General features: G+C 44.6%; 1 protein-coding gene across 2 annotated transcripts in view; it reads right to left on the bottom strand.

Annotated features, from left to right (window-relative positions):
• Positions 1–7570: 7570 nt before the first annotated feature.
• Positions 7571–27377, bottom strand: part of RGMA (repulsive guidance molecule BMP co-receptor a) — a 67199-nt gene continuing 47392 nt past the window's right edge. For both annotated transcript variants that reach the window (XM_063925726.1, XM_063925727.1), the window contains exons 3-4: positions 19381–19898; positions 7571–11956 (exon numbers count right to left, since the gene is read on the bottom strand). In XM_063925726.1, the coding sequence (XP_063781796.1) occupies positions 11273–11956; positions 19381–19898 (1202 nt within the window). In that variant the 3' untranslated portion in view covers positions 7571–11272. The remainder of the gene's footprint in view (positions 11957–19380; positions 19899–27377) is intronic.

Genomic DNA, 27377 nt, shown 5'->3' with positions numbered 1-27377 from the left:
ACCAGTCGCAGCTATACTTAGAAGATGGCGCCCAGCGTCTCAGTCAGGGAGTGAGGGAGAGTATGAGGCAGCTCCAGGGTGGGAACACCAGCAGTAGGTGGCGCCCTGGGCCGGGGGAGGGGCTACAGGTCAAGCGCCGTCTCCCCTATGCTGGTCCTCACCACCTGGTACTATGGAGTCTTATTAAAGTGGGCATTAGTACACCCGACCTGTACTCCTATGCCCTGGTGGATATAGTGAGGTCCCTGCTCAGTGACAGTGTCCACGCCAGCGCCGCAGTCCGTCTCCCTAGACTGCGATCGCAACATGATTTAATGGTGGGTCCCACCTGGGGGACCCTCTTACCTCCTCCCTTCGTAGCAGCCATGCGAACCAGGAGAGCGCTGCAACTGTGTGCCCAATGCCGAAGCGTTCCTGCCGCATGTACCCGGGAACTGAGCCAGCGGGAGTATGCAATGCTGCTGGGGAGGTGACGGAGCCACAGCACAGAATGTCACCCTGACATAAAAAAGTGCTGCGGCCCTTGAAGTCTTCTAATAAAAGATTTTTCAGGGCTGCCCAGTGCAGCCCCCGTTAAGTGACCTGCTCTGCAGGGCACCAACTCGAAACTGAGCTCACAGTGCCTGGAGGCGGGGTTATAGAGGAGGCCTCAATGCATCCTGGGACAGTCTAAAGCAGGGCTGGCCAAACCGGTCCTCGAGATCTACCAACAGTGCATGTTTTCCAGGCCTCCTGGAGATCTGTAGAATTGTCAGTTAGGAATGAATGCAGCACATCTTAATTAGTAATGACTACACCTGTGCACCAGCTAGGTAGTCTGGAAAATGTGAACTGTTGGTAGATCTCGAGGACCGGTTTGGCCAGCCCTGGTCTAAAGCTTTAGACTGTTGGTGTCTGGATCAAGATCCATCTCTACACCCCAATGTTTCCCTGTGGAAACCAATGTACCCCGCTGCAGAAAATAAGATTTTACTTACCGGTAAATCTATTTCTCGTAGTCCGTAGTGGATGCTGGGGACTCCGTAAGGACCATGGGGAATAGCGGGCTCCGCAGGAGACTGGGCACTCTAAAGAAAGATTTAGTACTATCTGGTGTGCACTGGCTCCTCCCTCTATGCCCCTCCTCCAGACCTCAGTTAAGGAAAATGTGCCCGGAAGAGCAGACATTATAAGGAAAGGATTTTGGAATCTCGGGTAAGACTCATACCAGCCACACCAATTACACCGTATAACTTGTGATACACTTATCCAGTCAACAGTATGAACAACAACAGGGCATCAACAATGGATGCCAACATAACATAACCCATTATTAAGCAATAACTATGTACACGTATTGCAGAAAGTCCGCACTTGGGACGGGCGCCCAGCATCCACTACGGACTACGAGAAATAGATTTACCGGTAAGTAAAATCTTATTTTCTCTGACGTCCTAGTGCACAGGTTCTCAAACTCGGTCCTCAGGACCCCACACAGTGCATGTTTTGCAGGTCTCCTCACAGAATCGCAAGTGAAATAATTAGTTCCACCTGTGGACCTTTTAAAATATGTCAGTGAGTATTTAATACACCTGTGCGCCTGCTGGGTTACCTGCAAAACATGCACTGTGTGGGGTCCTGAGGACCGAGTTTGAGAACCACTGTCCTAGTGGATGCTGGGGACTCCGTAAGGACCATGGGGATTATACCAAAGCTCCCAAACGGGCGGGAGAGTGCGGATGACTCTGCAGCACCGAATGGGCAAACTCAAGGTCCTCCTCAGCCAGGGTATCAAACTTGTAGAATTTTGCAAATGTGTTTGAACCCGACCAAATAGCAGCTCGGCAAAGCTGTAATGCCGAGACCCCTCGGGCAGCCGCCCAAGAAGAGCCCACCTTCCTTGTGGAATGGGCTTTCACTGATTTTGGATGCGGCAATCCAGCCGCAGAATGAGCCTGCTGAATCGTGTTACAGATCCAGCGGGCAACGGTTTGCTTTGAAGCAGGAGCACCCAACTTGTTGGGGGCATATAGGATAAACAGCGAGTCAGTTTTCCGGACTCCAGCCGTTCGGGCTACATAAATCTTCAAAGCCCTGACTACATCTAGTAACCTGGAATCCTCCAAGTCACGAGTAGCCGCAGGCACTACAATAGGTTGGTTCAAATGAAAAGATGACACCACCTTTGGCAGAAATTGGGGACAAGTCCGCAATTCTGCCCTGTCCATATGAAAAACCAGATAGGGGCTTTTACATGACAAAGCCGCCAATTCTGACACACATTTATCTGATTCCTTGGTTGTTATTGAACCTGTGAAAATCTGGTGTGTGGTTCTTCATGAGCGCCTCTATGAACTTTTGCAATTCTGACACACGCCAAGCCGAAGCTAATGCCAATAGCATGACCACCTTCCACGTGAGATACTTTAGCTCCACGGTCTTAAGTGGTTCAAACCAGTGGGATTTCAGGAAACCCAGCACCACGTTGAGATCCCAAGGTGCCACTGGTCTGAACTTCAGGAAGAGACGCCAGTTCCTTTTGAAAGAAAATGGATAGGGCCGAAATCTGGACCTTTATGGATCCCAACTTCAAGCCCATAGTCACTCCAGACTGTAGAAAGTGCAGAAATCTGCCCAGTTGGAATTCCTCTGTAGGGGCCTTCCTGGCCTCACACCAAGCAACATATTTTCGCCATATGCGGTGATAATGCTTTGCTGTCACGTCCTTCCTAGCCTTTATCAGCGTAGGAATAACTTCCTCCGGAATGCCTTTTTTCGCTAGGATCCGGCGTTTAACCGCCATGCCGTCAAACGCAGCCGCGGTAAGTCTTGGAACAGGCAGGGCCCCTGTTGCAACAGGTCCTGTCTGAGAGGCAGAGGCCATGGGTCCTCTGTGAGCATTTCTTGCAATTCCGGGTACCAAGGTCTTCTTGGCCAATCCGGAACAATGAGTATTGTTCTCACTCCTCTTCTTCTTACGATTCTCAGTACCTTGGGTTTGAGAGGAAGAGGAGGGAACACATAGACCGACTGGAACACCCACGGTGTTACCAGTGCGTCCACAGCTATCGCCTGAGGGTCTCTTGACCTGGCGCAATACCGTTGCAGCTTTCTGTTGAGACGGGACGCCATCATGTCTACCTGTGGCCATTCCCATCGATTTGTAATCTGAATGAAGACTTCTTGATGAAGTCCCCACTCTCCCGGGTGGAGGTCGTGCCTGCTGAGGAAGTCTGCTTCCCAGTTGTCCACTCCCGGAATGAACACTGCTGACAGTGCTTGTACGTGATTCTCCGCCCACCGAAGAATCCTGGTGGCTTCCGCCATCGCGACTCTGCTTCTTGTGCCGCCCTGGCGGTTTACATGAGTCACCGCGGTGATGTTGTCTGAATCAGAACCGGTTGGTTGCGAAGCAGGGGCTCCGCTTGACTCAGGGCGTTGAATATGGCCCTTAGTTCCAGGATATTTATGTGCAGACAAGTTTCCTGACTTGACCACAACCCTTGGAAGTTTCTTCCCTAAGTGACTGCCCCCCACCCTCGGAGGCTCGCATCCGTGGTCACCAGGACCCAGTCCTGTATGCCGAACCTGCGGCCCTCGAGAAGGTGAGCACTCTGTAGCCACCACAGAAGAGACACCCTGGCCCTGGGGGACAGGGTGATCAACCGATGCATCTGAAGATGCGATCCGGACCATTTGTCCAACAGATCCCATTGAAAGATCCTCGCATGGAACCTGCCAAAGGGAATGGCTTCGTACGATGCCACCATCTTTCCCAGGACTCGCGTGCAGTGATGCACCGACACCTGTTTTGGTTTTAAGAGGTCTCTGACTAGAGTCACAAGCTCTTGAGCCTTCTCCGTTGGGAGAAACACCTTCTTCTGGTCTGTGTCCAGAATCATGCCCAGAAAGGGCAGACGCGTCGTAGGAATCAGCTGCGACTTTGGGATATTCAGAATCCAGCCATGCTGTTGCAACACTTCCTGTGAGTGCGCTACGCTGATTTGCAACTGCTCCCTCGACCTCGCCTTTATGAGGAGATCGTCCAAGTATGGGATAACTGTGACTCCTTGCTTTCTCAGGATCACCATCATTTCTGCCATTACCTTGGTAAATATTCTCGGTGCCGTGGACAGACCAAACGGCAACGTCTGGAATTTAGTAATGACAGTCCTGTACCACAAATCTGAGGTACTCCTGATGAGGCGGATAAATGGGGACATGCAAGTAAGCATCCTTGATGTCCAGAGACACCATAAAATCCCCCTCTTCCAGGCTTGCAATGACCGCTCTGAGCGATTCCATTTTGAACTTGAATCTTTTCAGATAAATGTTCAGGGACTTTAAATTTAATATAGGTCTGACCGAACCGTCCGGTTTCGGTACCACAAACATTGTGGAATAGTATCCCTTCCCCTGTTGAGGAAGGAGAACCATTACCACCACCTGCTGGAGAAATAGCTTGTGAATTGCCGCTACCACTACTTCCCTTTCTATGGGGGAAGCTGGCAGGGACGATTTTAGGTAATGTTGAGGGGGCATCACCTCGAATTCCAGCTTGTATCCCTGAGACACAATCTGTATAGCCCAGGGATCCACCTGTGAGCGAACCCACTGGTGGCTGAAATGTCGGAGACGCGCCCCCACCGCTCCTGACTCCACCCGTGGAGCCCCAGCGTCATGCGGTGGATTTAGTGGAAGCCAGGGAGGACTTCTGTTCCTGGGAACTAGCTGTAAGGTGCAGCTTTTTTCCTCTGCCCCTGCCTCTAGCAAGAAAGGAAGCACCTCTGACCTTCTTGCTTCTTTGTGCGCGAAAGGAGTGCATTTGGTAATACGGTGCTTTCTTCGGTTGTGAGGGAATATATGGCAAAAAGTTTGACTTCCCAGCAGTAGCTGTGGAAGCCAGGTCCGAGAGACCGTCCCCAAACAATTCCTCACCCTTGTAAGGTAACACCTCCATGTGTTTTTTGGAGTCGGCATCACCTGTCCACTGCCGAGTCCACAGGACCCTCCTGGAAGAAATTGACATTGCATTAATTCTAGAGCCCAGTAGGCAAATGTCCCTCTGGGCATCCCTCATATATAGGACAGTGTCTTTTATATGCCCCAGGGTCAGCATAATGGTATCCCTGTCTAAGGTATCCATTTCTTCAGACAGATTATCTGTCCACGCTGCTACAGCACTACACATCCACGCCGACGCAATTGCCGGCCTCAGTAGAGTCCCTGAATGTGTATAAACAGATTTCAGGATACTTTCCTGCTTTCTATCTGCAGGATCCTTTAGGGTGGCCGTATCCTGCGACGACAGGGCCACCTTCTTAGATAAGCGTGTCAGAGCTTTATCTACCCTAGGGGAGGATTCCCAGCGCACCCTGTCCTCTGGCGGGAAAGGGTACGCCATAAGTAACATTTTGGAAATCAGGACTTTCTTATCTGGGGAATCCCACGCTCTTTCACATAACTCATTTAACTTATGTGAAGGGGGAAAAGTCACCTCTTGCTTTTTCTCCCCATACATAAAAACCCTCTGGTCAGGGACAGGGTTTACCTCTGATATGTGTAAAATATCCTTCATCGCTATAATCATGTAACGTATAGCTTTTGTCATTTTTGGTTGCAATTTTGCATCATCGTCGTCGACACTGGAGTCAGAATCCGTGTCGACATCTGTGTCAACCATTTTGGATAGTGGGCGCTTTTGAGACCCTGAGGGCCTCTGTGCTGTAGGATCAGGCATGGGTTGAGACCCTGACTGGCCCGAGGCATCAGCTTTATCCAACCTTTTATGTAAGGAGTTTACATTATCATTTAACACCTTCCACATATCCATCCAATCAGGTGTCGGCACCGTCGGCGGCGACACGTCAGTCAACTGCACTTGCTCTGCCTCCACATAGCCCTCCTCGTCAAACATGTCGACACACGCGTACCGACACACCACACACACAGGGGAAGCTCTAAATGAGGACAGGACCCCCACAAGGCCTTTTGGAGAGACCGAGACAGAGTATGCCAGCACACACCCCAGCGCTATATAACCCAGGGACTACACAGTAACTTAGTGTTTACCCAGTAGCTGCTGTATTATGATTTATGCGCCTAAATTTATGTGCCCCCCCCTCTCTTTTTTACCCTTCTACTGCAGGGGAGAGCCTGGGGAGCTTCCTCTCAGCGGAGCTGTGGAAGGAAAATGGCGCTGGTGAGTGCTGAGGAAAAAGGCCCCGCCCCTCAGCGGCGGGCTTCTGTCCCGCGATTTCTTGTAAAATAAATGGCGGGGGCTCATACATATAACAGTGTGCCACTGTTTATATGCAGCATTCGCCAGGAGGTAACAATTGCTGCCCAGGGCGCCCCCCCCTGCGCCCTGCACCCTACAGTGACCGGAGTGTGTGGGTTAGTGTGGGCGCAATGGCGCACAGCTGCAGTGCTGTGCGCTACCTCATGTGAAGACAGGAGTCTTCTGCCGCCGATTTCGATGTCTTGCTTCTGCCGGCTTCTGTCTTCTGGCTCTGCGAGGGGGACAGCGGCGCGGCTCCGGGAACGGACGACAAGGTCAGGTTCTGTGTTCGATCCCTCTGGAGCTAATGGTGTCCAGTAGCCTAAGAAGCGCAACCTAGCCGCAGTTAGTAGGTTTGCTTCTCTCCCCTCAGTCCCTCGTAGCAGAGAGTCTGTTGCCAGCAGAAGCTCTCTGAAAATAAAAAACCTAACTAAAATACTTTCTTATTAGTAAGCTCAGGAGAGCTCACTAAAAGCACCCAGCTCTGTCCGGGCACAGATTCTAACTGAGGTCTGGAGGAGGGGCATAGAGGGAGGAGCCAGTGCACACCAGATAGTACTAAATCTTTCTTTAGAGTGCCCAGTCTCCTGCGGAGCCCGCTATTCCCCATGGTCCTTACGGAGTCCCCAGCATCCACTAGGACGTCAGAGAAATATCCATAACCATGTAATAACTTTACCATGATCCGCAATACTCCCTTCCACCCAGTGCTATATATGCAGTATATCTGACAATCAAAAATGTGATTATTAAAAAAAAGGGTAAAATAAATGTTAGATATATTCAATTTTAATTGATATTAATGATCACACTACCTCAGGTCTTCAATTCAGTGTCACTGCTTGTCACTAAACACAAACAGAGGAGACGGACTTAGTTAATTCAGGAGTCCAGAAGTCACAATCTGCAAGGAGGAGAAAGAAGGGAAGTAGAAGAGGGGGCAGAGCCGCACGGATCAGACAATCAATGAGATTGTTAGGCAGTGGCAGTCAGCAGCACAGCATGAAGCCAGCCCTGTTGTGTAAATGGCGGCGGGCTGCTTATGCTTAGAAGAGGCAGTCCATGGCCCATCTAGATAACTTGCCGTCAGATCATCTACCCGTGGTACCCACTTTGGGGAACCGCTGTCATAGTGTATTGTGGTGTGGAGTATATATTACCCATCTGTGACGTTAATCAATAGCCATTTTATATAAGCAACTTCTATTTTGGTCTTGTGGGTCTTTAAAGACGTGTGACATATCCATAAGGGGTTGAAAATTATTCTAAAAAGGTCATTTTGATTTTCAAAAATGAGAGAAACAAGTCAGACAATGTTAAAAACCTTTACTTGCATTTTTTCAATAAATAATTTACATTATCTACATGAGTCAATGTTTATGAGCATATTTAAGAACACACAGTTATTGTTTTCCCTTTTGCGGTACTTCTTCATCACTTGGGTCTATCTTGGTATAATTTAACAAGAAGTCTTGTTAAAAACACAACCAAAATAAAGTGCTTCGCTATGTTATATTTCTAAATATTGATTTAAACTGGCAACAGTCTTTTCTCACGCCACAAAATGACAGTGGTGTAAACTGCTAAACAGGTTGGGCATTACAGTTACTCCATACAGTATGCAATATACTACACACGAGACATACACACAGCAACATGCTTGCTGTTGGTTAGAGGATTACAGCTGCACAAACTACTAGCACTTACTGTAGCATGAAATGTGACTGCACTTGTGGCAGGCAACAGCTAGTCACATCCACCAACTCAATGAGCATGATGCAGTAACTCAGCCTTTCCGTGTCAATGAGCTGGCAAAGCATTATGGTAAATGTAGTTCAAGAGCAGCTGGACTGTCAAAGGATCTCCATGCATGTGCTAATTAATGCTCAAAAGCCAGCAAAATATGGGGTAACCAATGAGACCGTGTATTAACCCAGAGCTCTCCGAACCAATCCCACAGAAGCTAGTAGGCCACTCTCCAGCGGGCTGATGGCTACCAGATACGACAATTCTTGTCCAGCTGCTTTTTGGGCGTACTAATGAAGCCTGCACAATAAAGGCCAGCTGCATTATTTTTCACAGCGGATACTTGAATTGAGTTGTTCTCCTAACATGAATCGCTGGACTTCGAGCGATGTCTGATTCAATAAAGAAAGATATAGGATTCAAATAGAGAGGAGCTGCCATTAATGCAATCTCATTATACTAGCATGAATGTGCATCTTCTGAGAATGTTTTGGAACAATAAATGAAAATACATACACAGAAAACATTGCGACAGCAATTGTGTGGTATGAACGCAGGCTATCAATTCACTAACCAATACCACTGAAGTATGTCATCCAACTCCAGGCCCAATACATGTTTGTACGCAGTGCTGATGTTATTGGCAGACTGTACATGTCGCATGTGCCGCAAATCGCACTGCACACACGCCAAGGTACCTTTGCAATGCCGCTCACTGGGAGATTTTAAACACAGAGTGATTGACAGGAAGGGACCATTTGAGGGAGATAACGGGAGAATGGCAGCCAAAATGCAAGCAGGCCATAGCCATTTTTGGGATGTGTTCCTGCATTAAGCTGCAATCATGTAGAGAAACATGGTGCCAGCGTCGTTACTGCGGTGGTCAGTATACAAGACCATAGACTCACTCGAGGAGTCGATGTTTCCTTGTTATTGAATTGATGCTGAGCATGTGTATGCAGTCGCTGAGGGTAGTGCAGACGGTGTAATGGTTAGCATTACTGCCTCATAGCAGTGTGGTCATGAGTTTGATTCTCACCATGGACAAGTCTGTGTGGAGTTTGTATGATTTCTCCTGGTATTTCGTTTCCTACCACAATCCAAAAATATATTGGTAGGTTAATTGGCTCCCACAAATAACCCTAGTGTGTTATGCATGTACATGTGTTTTGGACAGACTAGATGGGCCAAGTGGTTCGTATCTGCCATTAAATTCTGTGGACGGTATTCAATTATTTTCATCCCCTTCCACACCCATACTGTTTTTGCCGACGGGCGTAGTATAATCATTTCAGCTCGCTACCCCCAGGATAGCTAGGGCGCCCAACCCTTTACGCAGCTAAACCTGATTATAACGGGGATCAATTTAGAAAGGAGATTGGGGGTGAAATATAAACTGAATACCGCCCTATATCTCTATGACTTTACGATGGCTCCAGTGGACGTCTACAGTCTTTTCTGGGCAGCAGCTTCACTTAAGATGATCAGCAAGTCCATAGCCTGAAAAATTGCAGCTGCGCAGGCATGTGCATACAAACATGAATTAAGCCCTCAGTGGGGTCAACAGTTTTTTAAAGAATGGAGAGGCTGTGCTTCTTTTCCTGGCAGCAGGTACACTTTAAGGGGTGCGTTACCATGCCAGTCAAAAAGAATGCTCATCATATATTGTGTAACTGCTGTCATATCATTTTCTGCATCTGTTGATGAGTGCTTTAAGCTTGTGCAGCACATTAGTGAAAGTCGGGATTAAGCTTAGTAGGGTGAAAAGTAGTTACCACATCTATTTTTTTTTTTTTATACACTGGAACACATTACATCTCTTCCTATGTACAGTGACACAATTTATAAAAAGAACCACAAAAGCTCCATATATTACAGACAACATAAATTACATCCAACACAAGTTGCATTTGTTTTGCTTTACATCGGACTCCTATAAGTATATATTTACACTATACATCTGCTCCAGTAATCGGTGTCATACCAGTAAACGGCCTGTACTATGAACACCAGTCTAAAGACCAGGCTATTCTACACACCAGTCTGGAATTTATAACATAATGAGTTCTAGGATGCTGCTTCACTTGTCACTAGACAGAGGCTGCCTCACAGATACAACATAGTTGTAATATAAGCGCTCTTAATTCCAGGTCTGCTGTTTAGTTCCTACAATTCCTTATCTAGATACACCTGTAGCTAAGGGATAACAGCATGTACCTTGACCATCAGGTCCATAAAAGTGCTCCCATTAGGGTTATATATAGTCAAATGTAAAGTTAACCCAGGCCTGCAGTTTAAGGAGAATTATTATTTTTTTTGTGTTAGACCCTTGAGGATTTTACAGATTGCATAACATCTCAGTTATTTCATTTTAAGAGTTTTTGGGTTGCTTTAAACAAAAAATGAAGAATTTGTTACTCTGAGGCCAGTGTTAAACATATCAGGACTCTATAACGCTTATTGAGAAGAAATATTATTTGCATACATTTCTTTCAATGGGAAGCAGTGTTTTGTCCATAACTGTATAGCAAGTGTGCAGTGGGTATGAAGATAGCTTATTGCTACATTCTACATAAACACTTGTCATTAAAAATTCTCATTGTTGATACAGAATCCGTATGGGAGTGAGCACCACTAAATTGTTCATGCAGTCACAACTATGAAATCACAAAAGCCACATTCACAAGATGATAAAATTTCACAGCCGATATGATACTTGCAGTACCACAAGTAAGCCACAGGGGATGCTCTTCTTCTATGTAACTTCAAAGTGTGGACAATAGATGAGGTATGGTGCACATAAACTCTGCTAGCAGTCTTGACAGCCAAACACCTGTGTATGAGCCACAATTATTTTGTGCAAAAGACATGCACAAGCAAGGTTAAAAGGTTCAGCTCAACTTGAGGTCATAACCTGAAGGATTACACACACCTGCAATACACCAATGCGAGAACTTTCAGCTTGTTTCAAGATACTATTCCAAAGAAGATCTTAACATTGTGTTTACACATTGGATGAAGGGCAGATATGGTATCACTAGAACAAACCCTCAGGAGTCAAGCAAGTGTTGCCCTCTTCCTGGAGTTTGAAAGCTATCTAAAAGTGTACGTTTAGAAAGCTGTTAAATACATCAAATAAATGATGAATGTGATTATACAGATGTTACGCTTTGTGCTTTCACAGATACAAATGGATCTTGGTTAACTGAGCCCGAAACTCTGGGATTGCTTACTAATCTCAAAAAGATTTACACAGTAAACATAACATTACAGCAACACTGAAACACAAAAGACTATCGCCACAAGGAGTTTGGCAATCTCCTGGCTTATTTGAGGAGCTGCATTTCCAGGCCCCGTGGTCCTTTCATACAGATGTATTTTGTCCTTGTTGGAGTGCAATAACTTCATATCCTCAAAAGCATAATAAGCAGCTAAAGTGAAATTCACATCTCCTGTAGTAACCAGGTCGAACACACAGGACTGAAAGTAAAGGTCCTTAACTGGCAGCTTCTCCTTGCATTTGGCTTCTGCCATTGGAGGGGTGAATGATGCACCACTGGAAACAGCCCCATGCCTCCGAGGTCCAGTTTCTGGGGTTTGGGAGTGGAAGGTTCGAAAGTCAATTTGCTGATTCTGAGGACAACCCTGGAGGCACAGATAAAGACCTTGGTTTTCTTTGTCCTCTACGGCATTCACCACCTCCTCAGGCATCCGCACTGCAAAGGTCAGGTAGCGACCTACTTGCCGGACCACTATGGTGGTCCCAATGTACTTGGCTTGAATCTCTATGTGCTGCCCGGCCACTTTCTCAATGATTTTCAAGCTGTTGGCTCCACTCTTGTCCCCACCATTCTTTGAACCATCTGTAAAGGCTGCAGGTAACTCATCCATCTCGGCCTGGTAAACCTTCTGATCAACACACTCCTGGAAGTTCTTGAAGATTATGGTTATCTGAAGAAAGAGTAGAACACAATCAATATGAAGTCATACAGACTGTGCATGTTCATAACACAGAAAGAGGCATGAACAAAAAGCAAATCTACCAATAAAGTAAACCTAAGGGAACACCTACAGGACAGTAGAGTCTCTAGCCTCCTCCACGACCAAGCCAACATTAGGTATGATGGTTTTACAAAGTATGCACAAACCTTTCATTTAGCTAAAAATATTAAAACCATCTTTATTTAAAATAAAAAGGAGTTAAAGGGCTGTACAGACCTGATGGGTGTAATTTTTTGCCAGCATGAAGGATTTAAATCTTCCAGAGAAATGGTTTGCAACTCCAATCCTCAAGTACCCTCCAAACAGGTCATGTTTTAGGGATTTCCTTAATCAATCTATCAAATAGATGTGCAAATCTATTGTGCTGAGTCAGTAGTTATTCCACGTGTTTCCATAGACAGAAATCCTGAAAACTTGACCTTTTGGGCATATTGGAGTTGAGAACCACAGCAGTACAGCACCTTCTACTAGATCCAGACTACAAATCTGTAATTGTACTAGCAGTCAAGAGACACAGATACGGGTCTCTGCAGCAATGGGTAACCCAGGACCTATCACAGCAGGGATTGTGGCTGCTACAGAAGCTGGCAACACCAGGTAACCCTTCTGAGTAGAGGACTCATCTTCCCCTAGGACAGCAGTGCCAGGGGCTACTGTTTGAGGACCTAGGAAATCTTTTTCAAATGAGGAATCATCACATATCGTTTATTTTGATCGCTATGTGCTGCTATCAGGGAGCAAAAATTACTGTCCTTTGCACACACTTTAAAAAAAGCCTGATCTTTTTCAGAAAAAGGAGGCCACTGCTCTGACATTTGTAAACAGTTTGTGATTGGCTAGATGATACATTTGTTTTCTTAGTAGATATGGCTTACTGGTATCTGCAGAACCATTTGCTGTTTAGAAGTCGTCTAGCTCTGGCTAAAGACAGAACAAAAGAAAGAAAAAAAAATAGGATGTTGCTGGACAATATTCTTTGTTCATCTGGCAAACCCAGACATACAGAGAAAGCTAGGAAACTGGATTCATAACCATGAAACATATCTGGTCTCTATAGAGTTAAACTAACTCTACAGAGGAAGGTGATGTAAGACTCTCCAGCTGTTGCTGAACTTAAATTGCCTAAGCCAATTCTCTTTTATTGAAAACTTTTTCCCATATATGTAGTATACAGATTTCTGCAATTTTCCTCCAGTTTTCACTAAACTGTGTAGTGAATATGCAAGAAGGAGATTTCTGACGTTTGTTTTAAAGTGATTTTTTTTATATCTTTTTCTTAAATAAATTTTTGTGTGGTTTTTAAATTGCTGGACTGCAATAGATGTTTTTATAGAAAAGACACAAGAAAGCTTTCAGTGTTGGGACATTGTTTCAATGCTGGACTGCATTGGATACTTTTGTATAAAAGATACAAGGAAACGTTCAGTTTTGTAACTGTGACATATGGCTGGACTGCACGGAATATTGTCATAGAAAGAACATAAGGAAATGTAGTTTCATAATCCCTGGTAATTGAAGGATAACGTGGTCTGTTGGATTTGGAAAACATATAAAGGGGGGTACTCACGGAGCGATCGCTGCTTAAAATCTAAGCAATCTGACTAGATTGCTTAGATTTTAAGCCTGATCGCTCCGTGTGTACCTCCTACAGCGATAGCGATGCGCAGCCCCGCGCATCGCTATTGCTGGTGCTAGATTGGCCTGCACGGCCAATCTAGCGGGTCGCTCATTTCACCCGCTGGGTGAAATGAGCGCCCCCCCACCCCCGTCTCCTCCCGCACGCTCAGCACACATCGCGCTGTGCTGAGCAGTTCGCTCAGCACACATCTCTCCCGCATCGGCCAGTGAGTACTGGCCTTAAGAGATACAAGAGGTTTCCATTATCTTTCATAACCAGTTGCTAATTTTAGATACAAGCTGAATTAAGAACAGCGCTGAAATTTTTTTTTAGGAGTCCGCTACTTTTTCCATTTCTACAGTCCAATCAGGGACAGACCAGGATACTATGGCCCTCATTCCGAGTTTTTCGCTCGCTAGCTGCTTTTAGCAGCATTGCACACACTAAGCCGCCGCCCTCTGGGAGTGTATTTTAGTTTAGCAGAATAGCGAACAAAGGATTAGCAGAACTGCTAATAAATAATTCCTTGCAGTTTCTGAGTAGCTCCAGACCTACTCACAGATTGCGATCAGCTCAGTCCGTTTAGTTCCTGGTTTGACGTCACAAACACGCCCTGCGTTCGGCTAGCCACTCCCCCGTTTCTCCGGACACTCCCGCATTTTTCCCTGACACGCCTGCGTTTTTTAGCACACTCCCGGAAAACGCTCAGTTACCACCCAGAAACGCCCCTTTCCGGTCAAATCACTCACCGATCAGCAGAGCGAATGAAAAGCGCCGCAGGATCCACAGCAAATCTACTACGTTTTTAGTTAAATAACTAAGCGCATGCGCCCTGCGTGCCTTGCGCATGTGCATTTTGCAACAAATCGCAGCATAGCGAAAATCGGCAACGAGCGAACAACTCGGAATGACCCCCTATGACAAGATGCATCTATTGACATCAACTGATACAGCTCCCAAAATATATGCAGCGATTATCAATTTCCTACATGGCTCTAGGGAGTTGCTATGCCTTACAGTAATGCACCTATGCTCTGTTTGTGAGACCTCCAGATAGAGATCAGATCCCTAACCCATGTGATCGCACAGAACAAGGCTCTCGTGTTTGCTAGATTACTGCACAGCGCACACCTTTACTTTAATAAGGCAAAATACAATAACATTGTTTAAAATCTTGGCGCCAAGCTTCAAAGCTTCACACGCTGGGGCGATGAAACCCTGTGGCAATAAAAACAAAATATATGTATCTGCTTGCATTCAATAGGGTGTCATTCATTCAATCAATACGGCTGTTATTGTTCTCGTCCTCCAGCTGTGCAGGAGAGTTTGAAAGACAAGTTTGATAAAATCCCCCCTACGGTGCTGCGCAAATGAAAAGGACAAGAGCAAGTCATGTTTTCGCAGAGTTTCCCAGAATGGTTCAAAATGCTGAAATGAAAAGGCCTCAGCAAAGCTGGCTAAGCACAGATACAAATAGTGTGCTGATATATTACACTCTGCAGCTTCATACATGCAACCACACGCTTCCACCCATCAGGACAAATATGTACTTCTCAGAAAGGTCTAACTAGTTCCACAAGATCCTGAGGAAGCCAGACAAGGTTCTAAGTATCTGCACCTTGAGAGAATTAAAAAGGAAATAATTAACTTTTTTTCTTTTTGTGAACAATTCAATTCCAATTATTCTTCAGTGATAAAGCATTGTTCGGTAGCAATTTGCTCATTACAATCATAATCAGCTGTTTTTTTATAGTCACTTATACAGTACGTGATACTAGTCCATGATGATCCCCGCTCCCTTATTTTGAAGCGCCACAGGGCACCCTATTCTGTTGTTAAAGCCAATATGCACATATAGTGGCCAAAACAGCGTTGAGTGCACAGTACATTGGGGTCGATTCAATTCGGCAACTTATGAATAGCGCCGGGAATTAGCTCCCGACGCTATTCAATTCAGCTGCTAGTTACCCGCAATTGTCGGGAATTCTTCTCTCATCCCCGGTGGATGAGAGAAGAAACCAGACAAAAGTGCTGCCTCGCGGCCAGCGCGAGGCTGATTCTGTCGGGAATCAGCCTCGCGCCGGGGAGTTAAGTTGGAGAATGCCCATTCTCCCGACAATTCAACCTGTTTAGTCGGCGAGAACGGGCCATCGCCGACTTAAATAGCGGCGGGAGCTAATTCCCGGCGCTATTCATAAGTTGCCGAATTGAATCGACCCCATTAAGTCTGTTTGCAAAATGTCTCTTGCTTGTTTTGCACTATGCATGAGCTGGAGCAAAGCGTATAAATGGACAGGCGATGTAGACACAGCCGCATCCCCACTTGTAGCTGAGGGGGCGTATCTGGGTGCTAATGCAGCATTCTCATACAGCCAACTCTTAAGGGGGGGGGGGGGGTGTACATGGGATTGTTGCTTATACAGAGTCTTTATTTCTTTTGCACCAAGGATAAGGCTGGTGTAGGTATGCACCGATAATGATGATTGATGGTATCAAGCCAAGCATCAGGATAGAGGTGGTCCGGCTGCAGAAAAGTGTACAACTCTGCATATGGGTAATGCAACGCATTTAGGGCCTAATTCAGACCTGATCGTAGATGTGTAAAAAAAAAACCTCACATCTACAAATCAAATTCATTGACATATGGGGGGACGCCCAGCACAGGGCTGGTCTGCCAACCCCACTTCCCCTCCAGGTCTTCAACTGCGTGAAGAGAACGCAGTTTAGAACCTTGCATATGCGCGTACCAGCTTCATAGCGATGTTTAGGCTCTTAGTTTGCTTCATGCAATGAGGGGGCAATTATGGTGAATCTGCACCACCCCAATAGTGTAATGCAAGGCACCATAGGTGCAGCTGCTATGTGGTCCACCTTCCCTGCTGAAGTTACATGTGTTATAAATACATTTTTCACCATTGTTAGATATATAGGTGCCCTCACAACCGTTTGCCTGGGGGCCTATAATATATCTAGGTATGCCCCTGGACCTGCTCATTGTAATATGGTATAAAATGGGGTGGTCTTCAGGTTGCCGACTGTCGGGATCCCGGCGCACAGTATACCGGCGCCGGAATCCCGACAGCCGGCATACTGACAGTTTTTCTCCCTCGTTGGGGTCCACGACCCCCCTGGAGGAAAAACAAATAGCGTGGCGTGCGTAGCGCGCCACCGTGCCCGCAAGGGGCTCATTTGCGCTCGCCACGCTGACGGTATGCCGGTGTCGGGCTACCGGCGCCGGTATGCTGGTCGCCGGGAGCCGGCCGCTGACATACCATACCATACCACACCCTATAAAATGAACTGGAGGGCATTATCATGTTACATAATATAAACTGGGGCACTGTTATGTAATCTTCATTTAAGATATAAGTGATTGACACTTACGTGGCTCTGTTTTCCCCTGGTGATTAGGGAGCCTATTGTGTGTTAGGGACTGAGCTTTGTAGTGTTATTAGGGGTTGACAGGTTGCATCATTCATAGTGTCTTCTGGGAGATACCTCCCTACTCCTCCTTCATTGTGTGTTGCTCTACCATTTGCTCTCTACGCTTTTTTTTTTTTTGTGTGTGTGTGTGTATATGGTATTTTATATTAGTTGGGTACGCTCTCCCCACAAATGAGGTCAGGCCAATACTGTCCCAACCAGAAAATTAGACTCCACCCAGCTAGGCGTGCTTGGTAGATTGCTGGAGAGTTGCACACCAACGACTGAGTTGCTGTATGCAAGTTGTTGTTTTGTCTTCTTTTTGTCCTCCATCATACTAACAATAGTAATAATTCAATTAGACCTCAAAAATAAATTTGATCTATTTTTAAACACCAACTCCAGTTGTCGTGTGTTGGTTATTCGTTTAGTTAACGTTTTTTTTACTGTTAGATATTTATTAAGGGAGGGGGCCAAAAGTCAGTCTTCAACCGTAAGGGAGTTTAATCGATTTTCATTCAACAAGTATCAAAAGCAATACAGGAGAGACGGAGTCTCTGATATGAATACTAATGCAAACTTTCATGCGACAGCAACTATAGGAATTATTTCTACACTTGACATCGCCTATAGCCATCTATAGTACAAGCTACTTTTACAGAAAAACAAAACAAAACAAAACTGGATATTGGCATTCTGCATCTTCAAAAGGCCAAACATTACATCAAGAACGAGCAAGGAGCATAAGGGCAGATTCAGAAGTGGACACTATAGCGACAACAAATACGCAAAAGCTACAGAAGTCTTGAATTAAAAGATGCCCACTACAAACTTTGTTGTTCCGCACCATGCAGACTTAGGGGATCAGTTCCTGCATCCGAAGATACAGCATCGGGTCAACTGAGTGACCATCGGACATTTGAGTAAGGCCCGGTACACACTTGCACGATTTGTCATTTCCGGGCAAATCAAAACGACAAATCGTGCAGTGTGCACTATTATGAACATTATAAATATATCTATTCAATTTCTATATTTCTCCTTCAATAACAGTGGACGTCCTATACCAAGAAAACTGTCAGATTGAAGGAACGCTGTGAGCATTCCACTGTAATGTCGATTACCAAAACAGGACTCATTTTTGATGGATAATATCACACTATTAGACATCAGATATTCAATACCATGCGTACTATTATTATTAAGACACACACATGAAATTACATTTTCTTATACTTTTATCAATGACTACCTCTAGGTAATTAAGAATTAGGCTAGCAAAAAAGCTAACTTGTCATTCATTTCTTAATAAAAGTCATTGCTGAAAATATATTTAACGGGAATCCACATGTCTATATGGAACCCAGTCTGAAAGACACTTCAGTGAAAATTATAGCACAGTTAATTGGTAAAATACAGGTTTAGCTTTCAGGTGAAGGTCTGTCAAAAAAATGCTAATTGATTCTTGAGCCTGAGGCTGGAAATCAGTGGTCAGAATGTTAAAATGGCAGCTGGAGAATAACAAGTTGTCTACTGAAGGACTGACAGCAGCATCAGCATTCTATTAACCTGAGGAAACACCGCTAACGCTGTCCCTCTTATTTCCCACCTCTGTGCACAGTGATATGTAAGGCATCCATATGACCCTTCTGTGCTTTTTACATTTAAAATGATGGAAGCCCAGCAATACAACTAAAGGGAGAGATTTACTAAATCTTGGAGATAAAAAGGAGAAGTTGCAGATCCTAGACGCCAGAATCCCTTTAAGGGCACAGGTTTTCAGAAATGTTTCCTGTTCATAACTATTTATGTGAATAAAAGTTGATACATAGAATGACTAATCTGTTCAAGAGCAATTTCTGTTTTGCATATGTAAGATATAATTTGTGGGGGGGGGGAATTCAATTGCCGGCGACATGTTCACCTGGCCCAGTTACCATGACACCAGCCGCACTTTACAGCGGCAGGATCTTGCTCAATAGCGTTCCCTATCCCAAACGGTAGTGAGCACTTTTAAGTGAAAGAGGTGCAACTCGTGCTGCCGTTGCAGGCGTTTAAATGCTGCGGCAATGGCAATTTGCTCCCTTGCCCACAACTGAATTCCTCCCATAAAGCCAGTCACAGGCCCTAGAGCAGAGAGTCCTTATCTGCCAGAGATTGAAACTGCAATAGATGTTTTTTCCACAAAGATTTGCAACTATATTTTGTGAGGACTGTCACACGGAAACATGTATCGCTTTTGCCTAAGAGGCAGAAACTTTGAAGTGAAGGGTTTTCCTATGCTTTTGGCATAGCCAATAGACCAAGATACTAACAGAAACCTTGCGTTTACCTTGGTTGTAGCAGTTGCAGTGGACCCCAAATGTACCGGAGAGTTGGTGACTTGCACGTTCAAGTAATTATTGTCTATGAGAGGCCACGCCCCTTGAATTTTGCATGTCTGGAAAGTGTCCATAAACGTCCTAAGGTGGGGGTCCCCAAATAGACCACAATGGGTGTAGTTTGGGGTAGCCGTGTTCCGATGGAAATTCTTTTCGTAATGACAGATCTCAGGGCTGTCAGACCTTTCCTGGCTGTCCCACGGAGGTGGGGTTCGTACACGAGGCTGGGAGGTGGGACCATCTTTGGAGCAGTTGTGCTGACTCATGAGGTCGTCAATGCCATGGACAGCTGAATGGTAAGCCAAGTCTCCTCTACAAAATCGGGCAGTGCGGCGTGTGCAATGAGCATAGGTCCGTAGTGCCGTGCAAAACTCCACAGAGTCCTCTAGCCCCGTGTGATGATGGGAGCTGGATGTTGTCGACCAGAATTCAGAATTACACTTCAGAATTCTACACGATGATGCGCTGACTGCAAGAGAGAAAGAAAGCGGAATCAGCAAGATGCACATCTACATCACGTGACAATGTAACTAACCATAGGGGGAAAAAAAATAAAATTAAAAAAGGCACATTGGGTCAGACTCAAGCTGTGAGGCTCCAAATGCAGTTATTACAATAGGAAATGTTTGCTTAGATTTGCTCGCATCTTTATAGAGCGCAAACAAAAACAAAATTTCCTGCACTAATATCCAGCATATGATTAAAGCGCGAGATTCTGATGGAACATTACAGCTAATTAATTGTATCTGGTCACCATCCCCATAGATTGTAAGCTTGCGAGCAGGGCCTTCCTACCTCTATGTCTGTCTTTACCCAGTTTTGTTCGATTACTGTTGTTCTAATTGTAAAACGCTGCGCTATATAAGAAACTGTAAATAAATAATCATCAGCAAACCATTCACAGAAATCAATAATCTACAGCTGGTTACACAAATATATTTAGATATCATAAAGAGGACAGAATCATCAATTTTAGGATATATTTCTGCATTGTAATATTACTAGTAAAAGCACTCATTGGGGTCGAATCAATTCTCCGACAGTTGAATAGCGCCGGGAATTAGCTCCAGTCGCTATTCAACTCAGCTCAAGTTAAGTCGGCGAATGCCCGTTCTCCCGGATTTAACAGGTTGATTTGTCAGGAGAACGGGCATTCTCTGACTTAACTCCCCGCCGCGATGCTGATTTCCGACAGAATCAGCCTTGCGCCGGCCGCGCGGCAGCACTTTTGTCGGATTTCCTCTCGCATCCCCCGGGGGTGAGAGAAGAATTCCCGACAATTGAGTGTCACTTGGCGCTGCATTGAATAGCACCGGGAGCTAATTCCCGGCGCTATTCAAATTTCAGAGAATTGAATCAACCCTATTGAGGCAACCTTATCACTTGTTTTTCTAAATATATATCCATCAGTACAGTGACATGCGGTGGGGTGAAGCAGGTGAGGCAGAGCCTTTCCTGTTTTACCAACGTTTGCACCAGAGTTTTGACTGTATAAAGTATATGAAAAATACAAAGAATATGTTAGAAATATCTTCTTTGTATTATTGTAATAATTTTTATAGTCAAAACTCTCCTGCCTATCTTTTCCACACATCTCTAGATCAAATCTCACCACATTTCCAGGAGTTTATACTGTTGCACCTTTGCATAATGCCCACATGCACCCTTTGGCTCATATACACTATTGTGTGTACATCTGGCTCTGGTACAAACCAGTGCATCCTCAGCAACTTAGCTCACCGCATGTCCCTTCATCAGTGGTAACAAAGAAATGGTAGCCACATTTTACAAGAATTATCTTATTATGAACAGTCCACCTTTCTAAAAATTAAAGCGTACCCGACCACCCACACAAAATGGGAGCGGCCATTTTGTGAGCTGAATGAATGTTCATGAGAACATGGTCAGCTGCTAGGAGCGTTGTCGCTTCAACAACTCCAGAGATGGACTAATGCCTTACCATCAACTGGCAATTTATATTCGCAAGAATGAGGTCTATAAATCCACCCTTTACATCACTGAGGGTCACAGTGCTTCAGTGATGTTACTGAAGCAGTGCTAGTCCCACAAAATGGCAGTAGGCATATGCTCCCCCTCCTTGTGTGTATACAATAATGCATACTTTAATAAATCCAAACAGTTTCAATGTTGCTACATTATTTCCAAGTAAATGCCAAGCAGTATGGTAAAATATAATTTAAGACATTTTTATTGCCATTATAATAATATATAATATAGAAGTGTAATAAAATTAAACCTACAGTACGTGTGGTGGCTATAATATAGGCAAGAGTTATTAGACTAAAACAAAGTACAAGTGGAGCATGTTAAGTGTGCAGCTATCAGCTAGAATCACGTACCAGGCAGTAAAACACAGAACAAGCTGGAAGTGCTTTACTAATCCTGACACCAGCCCCCACACCCACACAGCAACCACAGTTTATTTGATGTTTATGAGATACAGATGTTTATGAGATACATACTTGTGAAAAGGAGGAGGAGGGGTAGGGGAGATGTGGCTCTCTGAATTGCTGTAATATATTACTGATTGCACAGCCTGGGAGACATTTAAAGAATCACTACCAAGTCATGAAAAAATCACAAGGAAACAAACTAATATATTATATTTTTTTTATATATATATTATATATATATATATACACACACACATACATACATACATACATACATACGTACACACACTTCTTACATATACACACACACACACACACACACACACACACACATGTAAATATACAGTATATAAAACCGATGGACCGAAGCCCGTCACTCGCCCGGTATTCCCACTCGATTGGTGGGTCCAACGGCACCAACCAAGTGGGAATAGAACCTGTGGCGAGCGAAGGGAGCCTCCGAGCCCGCGAGGGGACTCTGTGCTGGGATTCCGCTGTCTGTATACTAACAGCCGGCACCTTGTCTGCCGATATATATATATATATATATATATATATATATATATATATATATATATATATACTCTCACACACACATACCCTGACTAATTGAGCTTGTAATCTACCTTAGTATCTGGGCCACAAGACAAACATGACTTGTGCCTTGTCATCAGTGGCAAACTAATGGGCTAACATAAGAAGCTGTGATAACCCCTTTGTTTCGCATGAGAGAGAGATTACTACTGCTTTGCCGTCTCGCTTTGCCAGAAACAGTGGCGTACCAACAGTCCCCGCGGTGGCTTGAAGGCACTGGGGGTACTGTGGGGACAACTGTCCCAGGCCAATACGCTGCTGTCAGTGCAGCAGAGAGGAGCTGCCGGCCTGAGGAGCAGCACCATGGGAGACATGTCCGTCCTAAAATGGGCGCCGCCTCAGAAGAGACAGCTATTAAAGGATACTAGAGGAGGTGGTGGTCATTTTGGGAGGGACATTTTCAATAGTATGAAGGGGGCAGGAGCGAAGCGCTGCAGCGGCCGGGGGTGGATCCTCCACTGACAACGACCAGGTACCATAGGAGTGCGGGCACCAGAAACTTTTTTGGCAGGCGTGGCACCCAAATTTGTCGTTACGCCACTGGCCGGAAAGGTAAGTATATACGTATGAATTTGCTACTTAACAAGGCTATATATTAAACAGATACAATATATATAGATAAAAGTAACAATTCATAAATGCATATCTACATGAATAGACCCCTTACTAAGCAGAGCTTTTCATCGCTTGTCATTTAAGAGTAAGGGAGGTACTATGCGTAACTTACCAGTCCTGCCGCAGCTGTCTCCCACCATCTTTGCACATGCATGGTTCTCTGGCATGGAGAGATCATGTGCCAGGAGGCGTGTTATAGGCCCTACACACTGGCCGATAACACTGAAAGATATGAACGATCTCGTTCATTAATGAATGAGATATCGTTCATATCTTTCAGTGTGGATGCACCAACGATGAGCGGCCCCGGGCTCGTTCATCGTTGGTGCCGGCTCGTTTATGCATGCATGCCAATATGGACAATCTCATCTATATTAGCATGCAGGGCTATGGGGCCGGGTGACGAGGGGAGTGAAGAAACTTCACTCCCCCCGGCACCCCTTCCCCGCCGCCGGGTCGTCCGCCAGTCACCTCGGCAGCCAGTCGGCCTGTGTGTAGGGCCCATTACTCTCAGGTGACTCTCTTTTCAATACATTGCAGTGCTAAGACATTCTGCATTGCTGCAATGAGCGATAATTCATGATGTCTCCGAGTGCTATGAAACGGGACAAATTGATGCATTTCTCCCTAAGGTCACTGTGCTTTGCCTTCTACCTACTGTATATTTGCTGCATTTAAACAAACATGATTTTGCTCAGGCAAGTGGATTAGTTACTTAGAGTCAGACTTGGGGCATCATTGGAGGAAATTCTATTATTTGAAATACAGAGTATATATAGTGCAGTAACAACTGCTGCCAGAAGTTTTCTGTTGACTTATAATTGGAAATCGCAGCGGCATATGCTGGCACTTTAAAAATAAATCTTAATAAATAATGTATATAATCCTATAGCTGGTTCCAATCTGGTTCCATTGCCTAATTGCAGTAGATCAACCCAAGCTAATTGTCGATTTCTAATAGTAAAAAGTTTAAGGGGTGAGCTGTGGTTTCTTAAATTATATACGAGATGAAAAAAGTGAACAGGCTGCGATAAAAATTTTGAAAAAAAGTAAACGTTGCTTAATGTACAGTGTATTAACTTGTGTTAGGGCTGAACTGTGAAATACAACCCCGGGGCGATGGAGGACAGCTGTGTTCCCAGGTGAGGCTGTTAGAGTCTCATTTCCTCCCACCTCCCTTCCCAAACATCCACAATATTCAAGAGCACATATTGGCTGCAGGCATCAAAAGCATACGTCTGAATGCAGTCGTGACATGTGAGGGTCTTGCAGCGTTTGAATGAATTACTACATACATGTCAGAAAATAAAGTTAACAAAAAAATAAATAAATAAGTTCCATGATAATTCTGTCACAGCTTTAACTCATTCTCTGGTGAAAGTGACTAGTTGGGGCCCATATGTTACTAAGAAATGTTGCTGAACTACAACGCCCATCATGACCTCACAGCCAGCCTCCAGTTATTTACTAAACTGACACAAGCTGCGATTCCGGATTATACTTTAACACATTATTTCCACTAGTATATATAGCTTCTCTCCACCTCACAGTAACAGCAAACACTTATAGGCCCTACACACTGGCCGACAATCCCCAAAGATATGAACGATCTCGTTCATTATTGAACGAGATACTGTTCATATCTTTGAGTGTGGAGTCACCAGCGATGAAAGATGCGCGGCCCCGCGCTCGTTCATCGCTGGTGCCCCGTCGGCTGTGCATGCAGGCCAATATGGACGATCTTGTCCATATTTGCCTGCACTTGAATGGTGACGGGTGACGGGGGGGAGCGAAGAAACTTCACTCCCCCCGTCACTGCCGTATCTGCCGTCGGGCAGTTCGGCGACGAATCTTTAAATGTGTAGGGCCCATTACGCTATAGAAGTCTTGCTAGGAATCCTGCTTTAAACCTTAACACATAAAAATGGTGCCCGTGATGTAAAAGTACTACTTAAAAAAACTGCTTTAACTTATAAAAATGAACAATTGTAAAATAACTAGGATATGTTCTGTTATCTGCCCTGCACTATAAATTCACATAGGTATAAATCCAACACACTCCTATGAGTGCCCCAACGGGGTTTGTTCTTAAATTTAGTTTCTTCCTACATGGATTCCACTGACTGCGTGTGGTCACGTGTGTTCGGATTTATAAAGTTCAGTGAATAACAGGAGGCAGCGGGCAGATAATGGGAGCGACGGCCATATAACAGGAGGCAGCGGGCAGAGAGCCAATTGGCTGGAGCACCATTTATCATACGCAAAAAGTTTTATCATTCACAACGAGATTTATCACTCGATGACAAATGAGCCCCTTAATGTGCTGCCATGTTAATAATATTACCCAGAATTCCAGTGTTCTAAAACACTTCAATTAACACAAGTTGCCTATGCCTGTGAATGCCAGGCAGCTTGGGAGAGAAAAATGTATTCAGGAAGATGGAATATCTTCTTTGGAACAAAACTATAATAAATTGATAAAGCACACTAGTTATATATAGAGTAGTGTAAGAATTATAATACAGGATGGACATTTTGGGGGATATTCAATTTGGTCCGAAGAGACATCGGGAGTAAAAACCCCCGATGTTTCTTCGGGTGCTGCGGTCGGGCTATTTAATTTGCTCGGCCGGTAACAAGTCCTCTTACACCCGAAAACACACAGGTTCAGTGAAACCTGTGTGTTTTCGGGTGAAACAGCCCCGTTTTCGGTTGAAAACGGGGCTGTTATCGGGCATTTTGCTTCGCCTGCCGGAGGCTTATTATGCACGCGCCGGCTTATCAGGGCCAATTAAATAGCCCCCACCGGCCGATACTTATCACCCGGCACCCCGGGCCAAATTGAATATCCCCCTTTGTCTTTTTCAGCCTCATCTAATATGTTACTATGAGATAAAATGTATGAAGCAGTGATAAGAGTGGAGAAGTTGCCCATGGCAGCCAATCAATAATTTGCATACTATAAAATAATACAGAGCAGCTGATTGGTTGCCATGGGAAACTTCTCCCCTCTTTTCACCGCTTCATATGTATGTTACACTAATGCCTTCTTTGATGTAATGACAATTGAGGCCATAGAACGCCTTGTATGTGATATTTAAATCTGTAAATGCACTGAATAAAATATTGCATGATTATCCTCATTCACTAAAGGATTGCGTACTGTTCTATATAGTTAATTCTATGTATAAGCCTTTATCTCTGTTGAATCCAGAAAATGCACTATACATTGTATTTACATCTCAGACACACAAAAAAAGGTCAGCATGGAAATAAACAGTCTTCACTAAAATTAGGTTAAGTAATACCTTAGAAAAAAAAACTGAACACAAAGAGCAGTGCTTATAAACCCAGCAGCTAGCCACCATATACAAGGGCAGTATATGAGACGTTCACTCAATGGCACAGTTGTCTGAAACCTGGATTGATCACAAAACTTTTCGGTGTGACTCATGACTGGCAGGAGACACTGGTATTGTTGGCACCCATACCCTTAGAACTTTATTTACTTGGTTTTGACACAGAAGGGGGAAAAAAAAATAATGACAAAGTGCCAACATATCTTGGCTTTTGACTGCCACATCTTTCAACAGAGAGACCAGAAGATTGAAAAATTAGCTGATTGAGATGAACACTAGAAAGAGACGTATTCAGGTTTCTCTAATTCCCTTCACCCAGTAACAGGGACAAGAGTGCAGCGACACCTAATGCATCCAGAATTCACATTTCTCGTCAGCTAATTGGCATCACCGATCATTTGCCGCTTGTGAAATTCTTCCATACTCTGTGCTGCGGAAATATCAATATTTAAACACAATATTGTATAAAAAAAAACATACACAGATTTGTGAATGAGCTATAATTTTGACAAAATGAATGGTTTATATTCTGCTTATTTTAAAGGTTCCCTATTGCACGTGCACAGTGAATGTAGTCATTTTTGGGTACATGTATGAAGCAGTGATAACAGCGGAGAAGTGTGGCATGGCAACCAATCAGCTGCTACGTATAACTATAGAATGCACTTGATAAATGTTACTTCAAAGCGGATTGGTTGCCATGGCACACACCTCCACTCTCATCACTGCATCATACATCTACCAGCCTATAAATTTGCTAGCAACATCACTGAGGCATGCCTCCATGATGTCACTAGTTCCTAGTGATTTGATTGGATGTCTGCTCATGAAACACGATTCAGGTCACAATGGTCTTTCACCACTAAGCACTTTAAGGAAAAACAACTTGATATACAGAGGTAGAAACCTTCTTTTTTAAACTAATCGTCCATTTATTGGCTGGGATGTTGGAGTTCCTGGCTTGAT

The sequence above is a fragment of the Pseudophryne corroboree genome, chromosome 6 (assembly GCF_028390025.1).
Source record: "Pseudophryne corroboree isolate aPseCor3 chromosome 6, aPseCor3.hap2, whole genome shotgun sequence".
Lineage (NCBI taxonomy): Eukaryota > Metazoa > Chordata > Amphibia > Anura > Myobatrachidae > Pseudophryne > Pseudophryne corroboree.
This window is presented reverse-complemented; position numbering and strand designations above follow the sequence as displayed.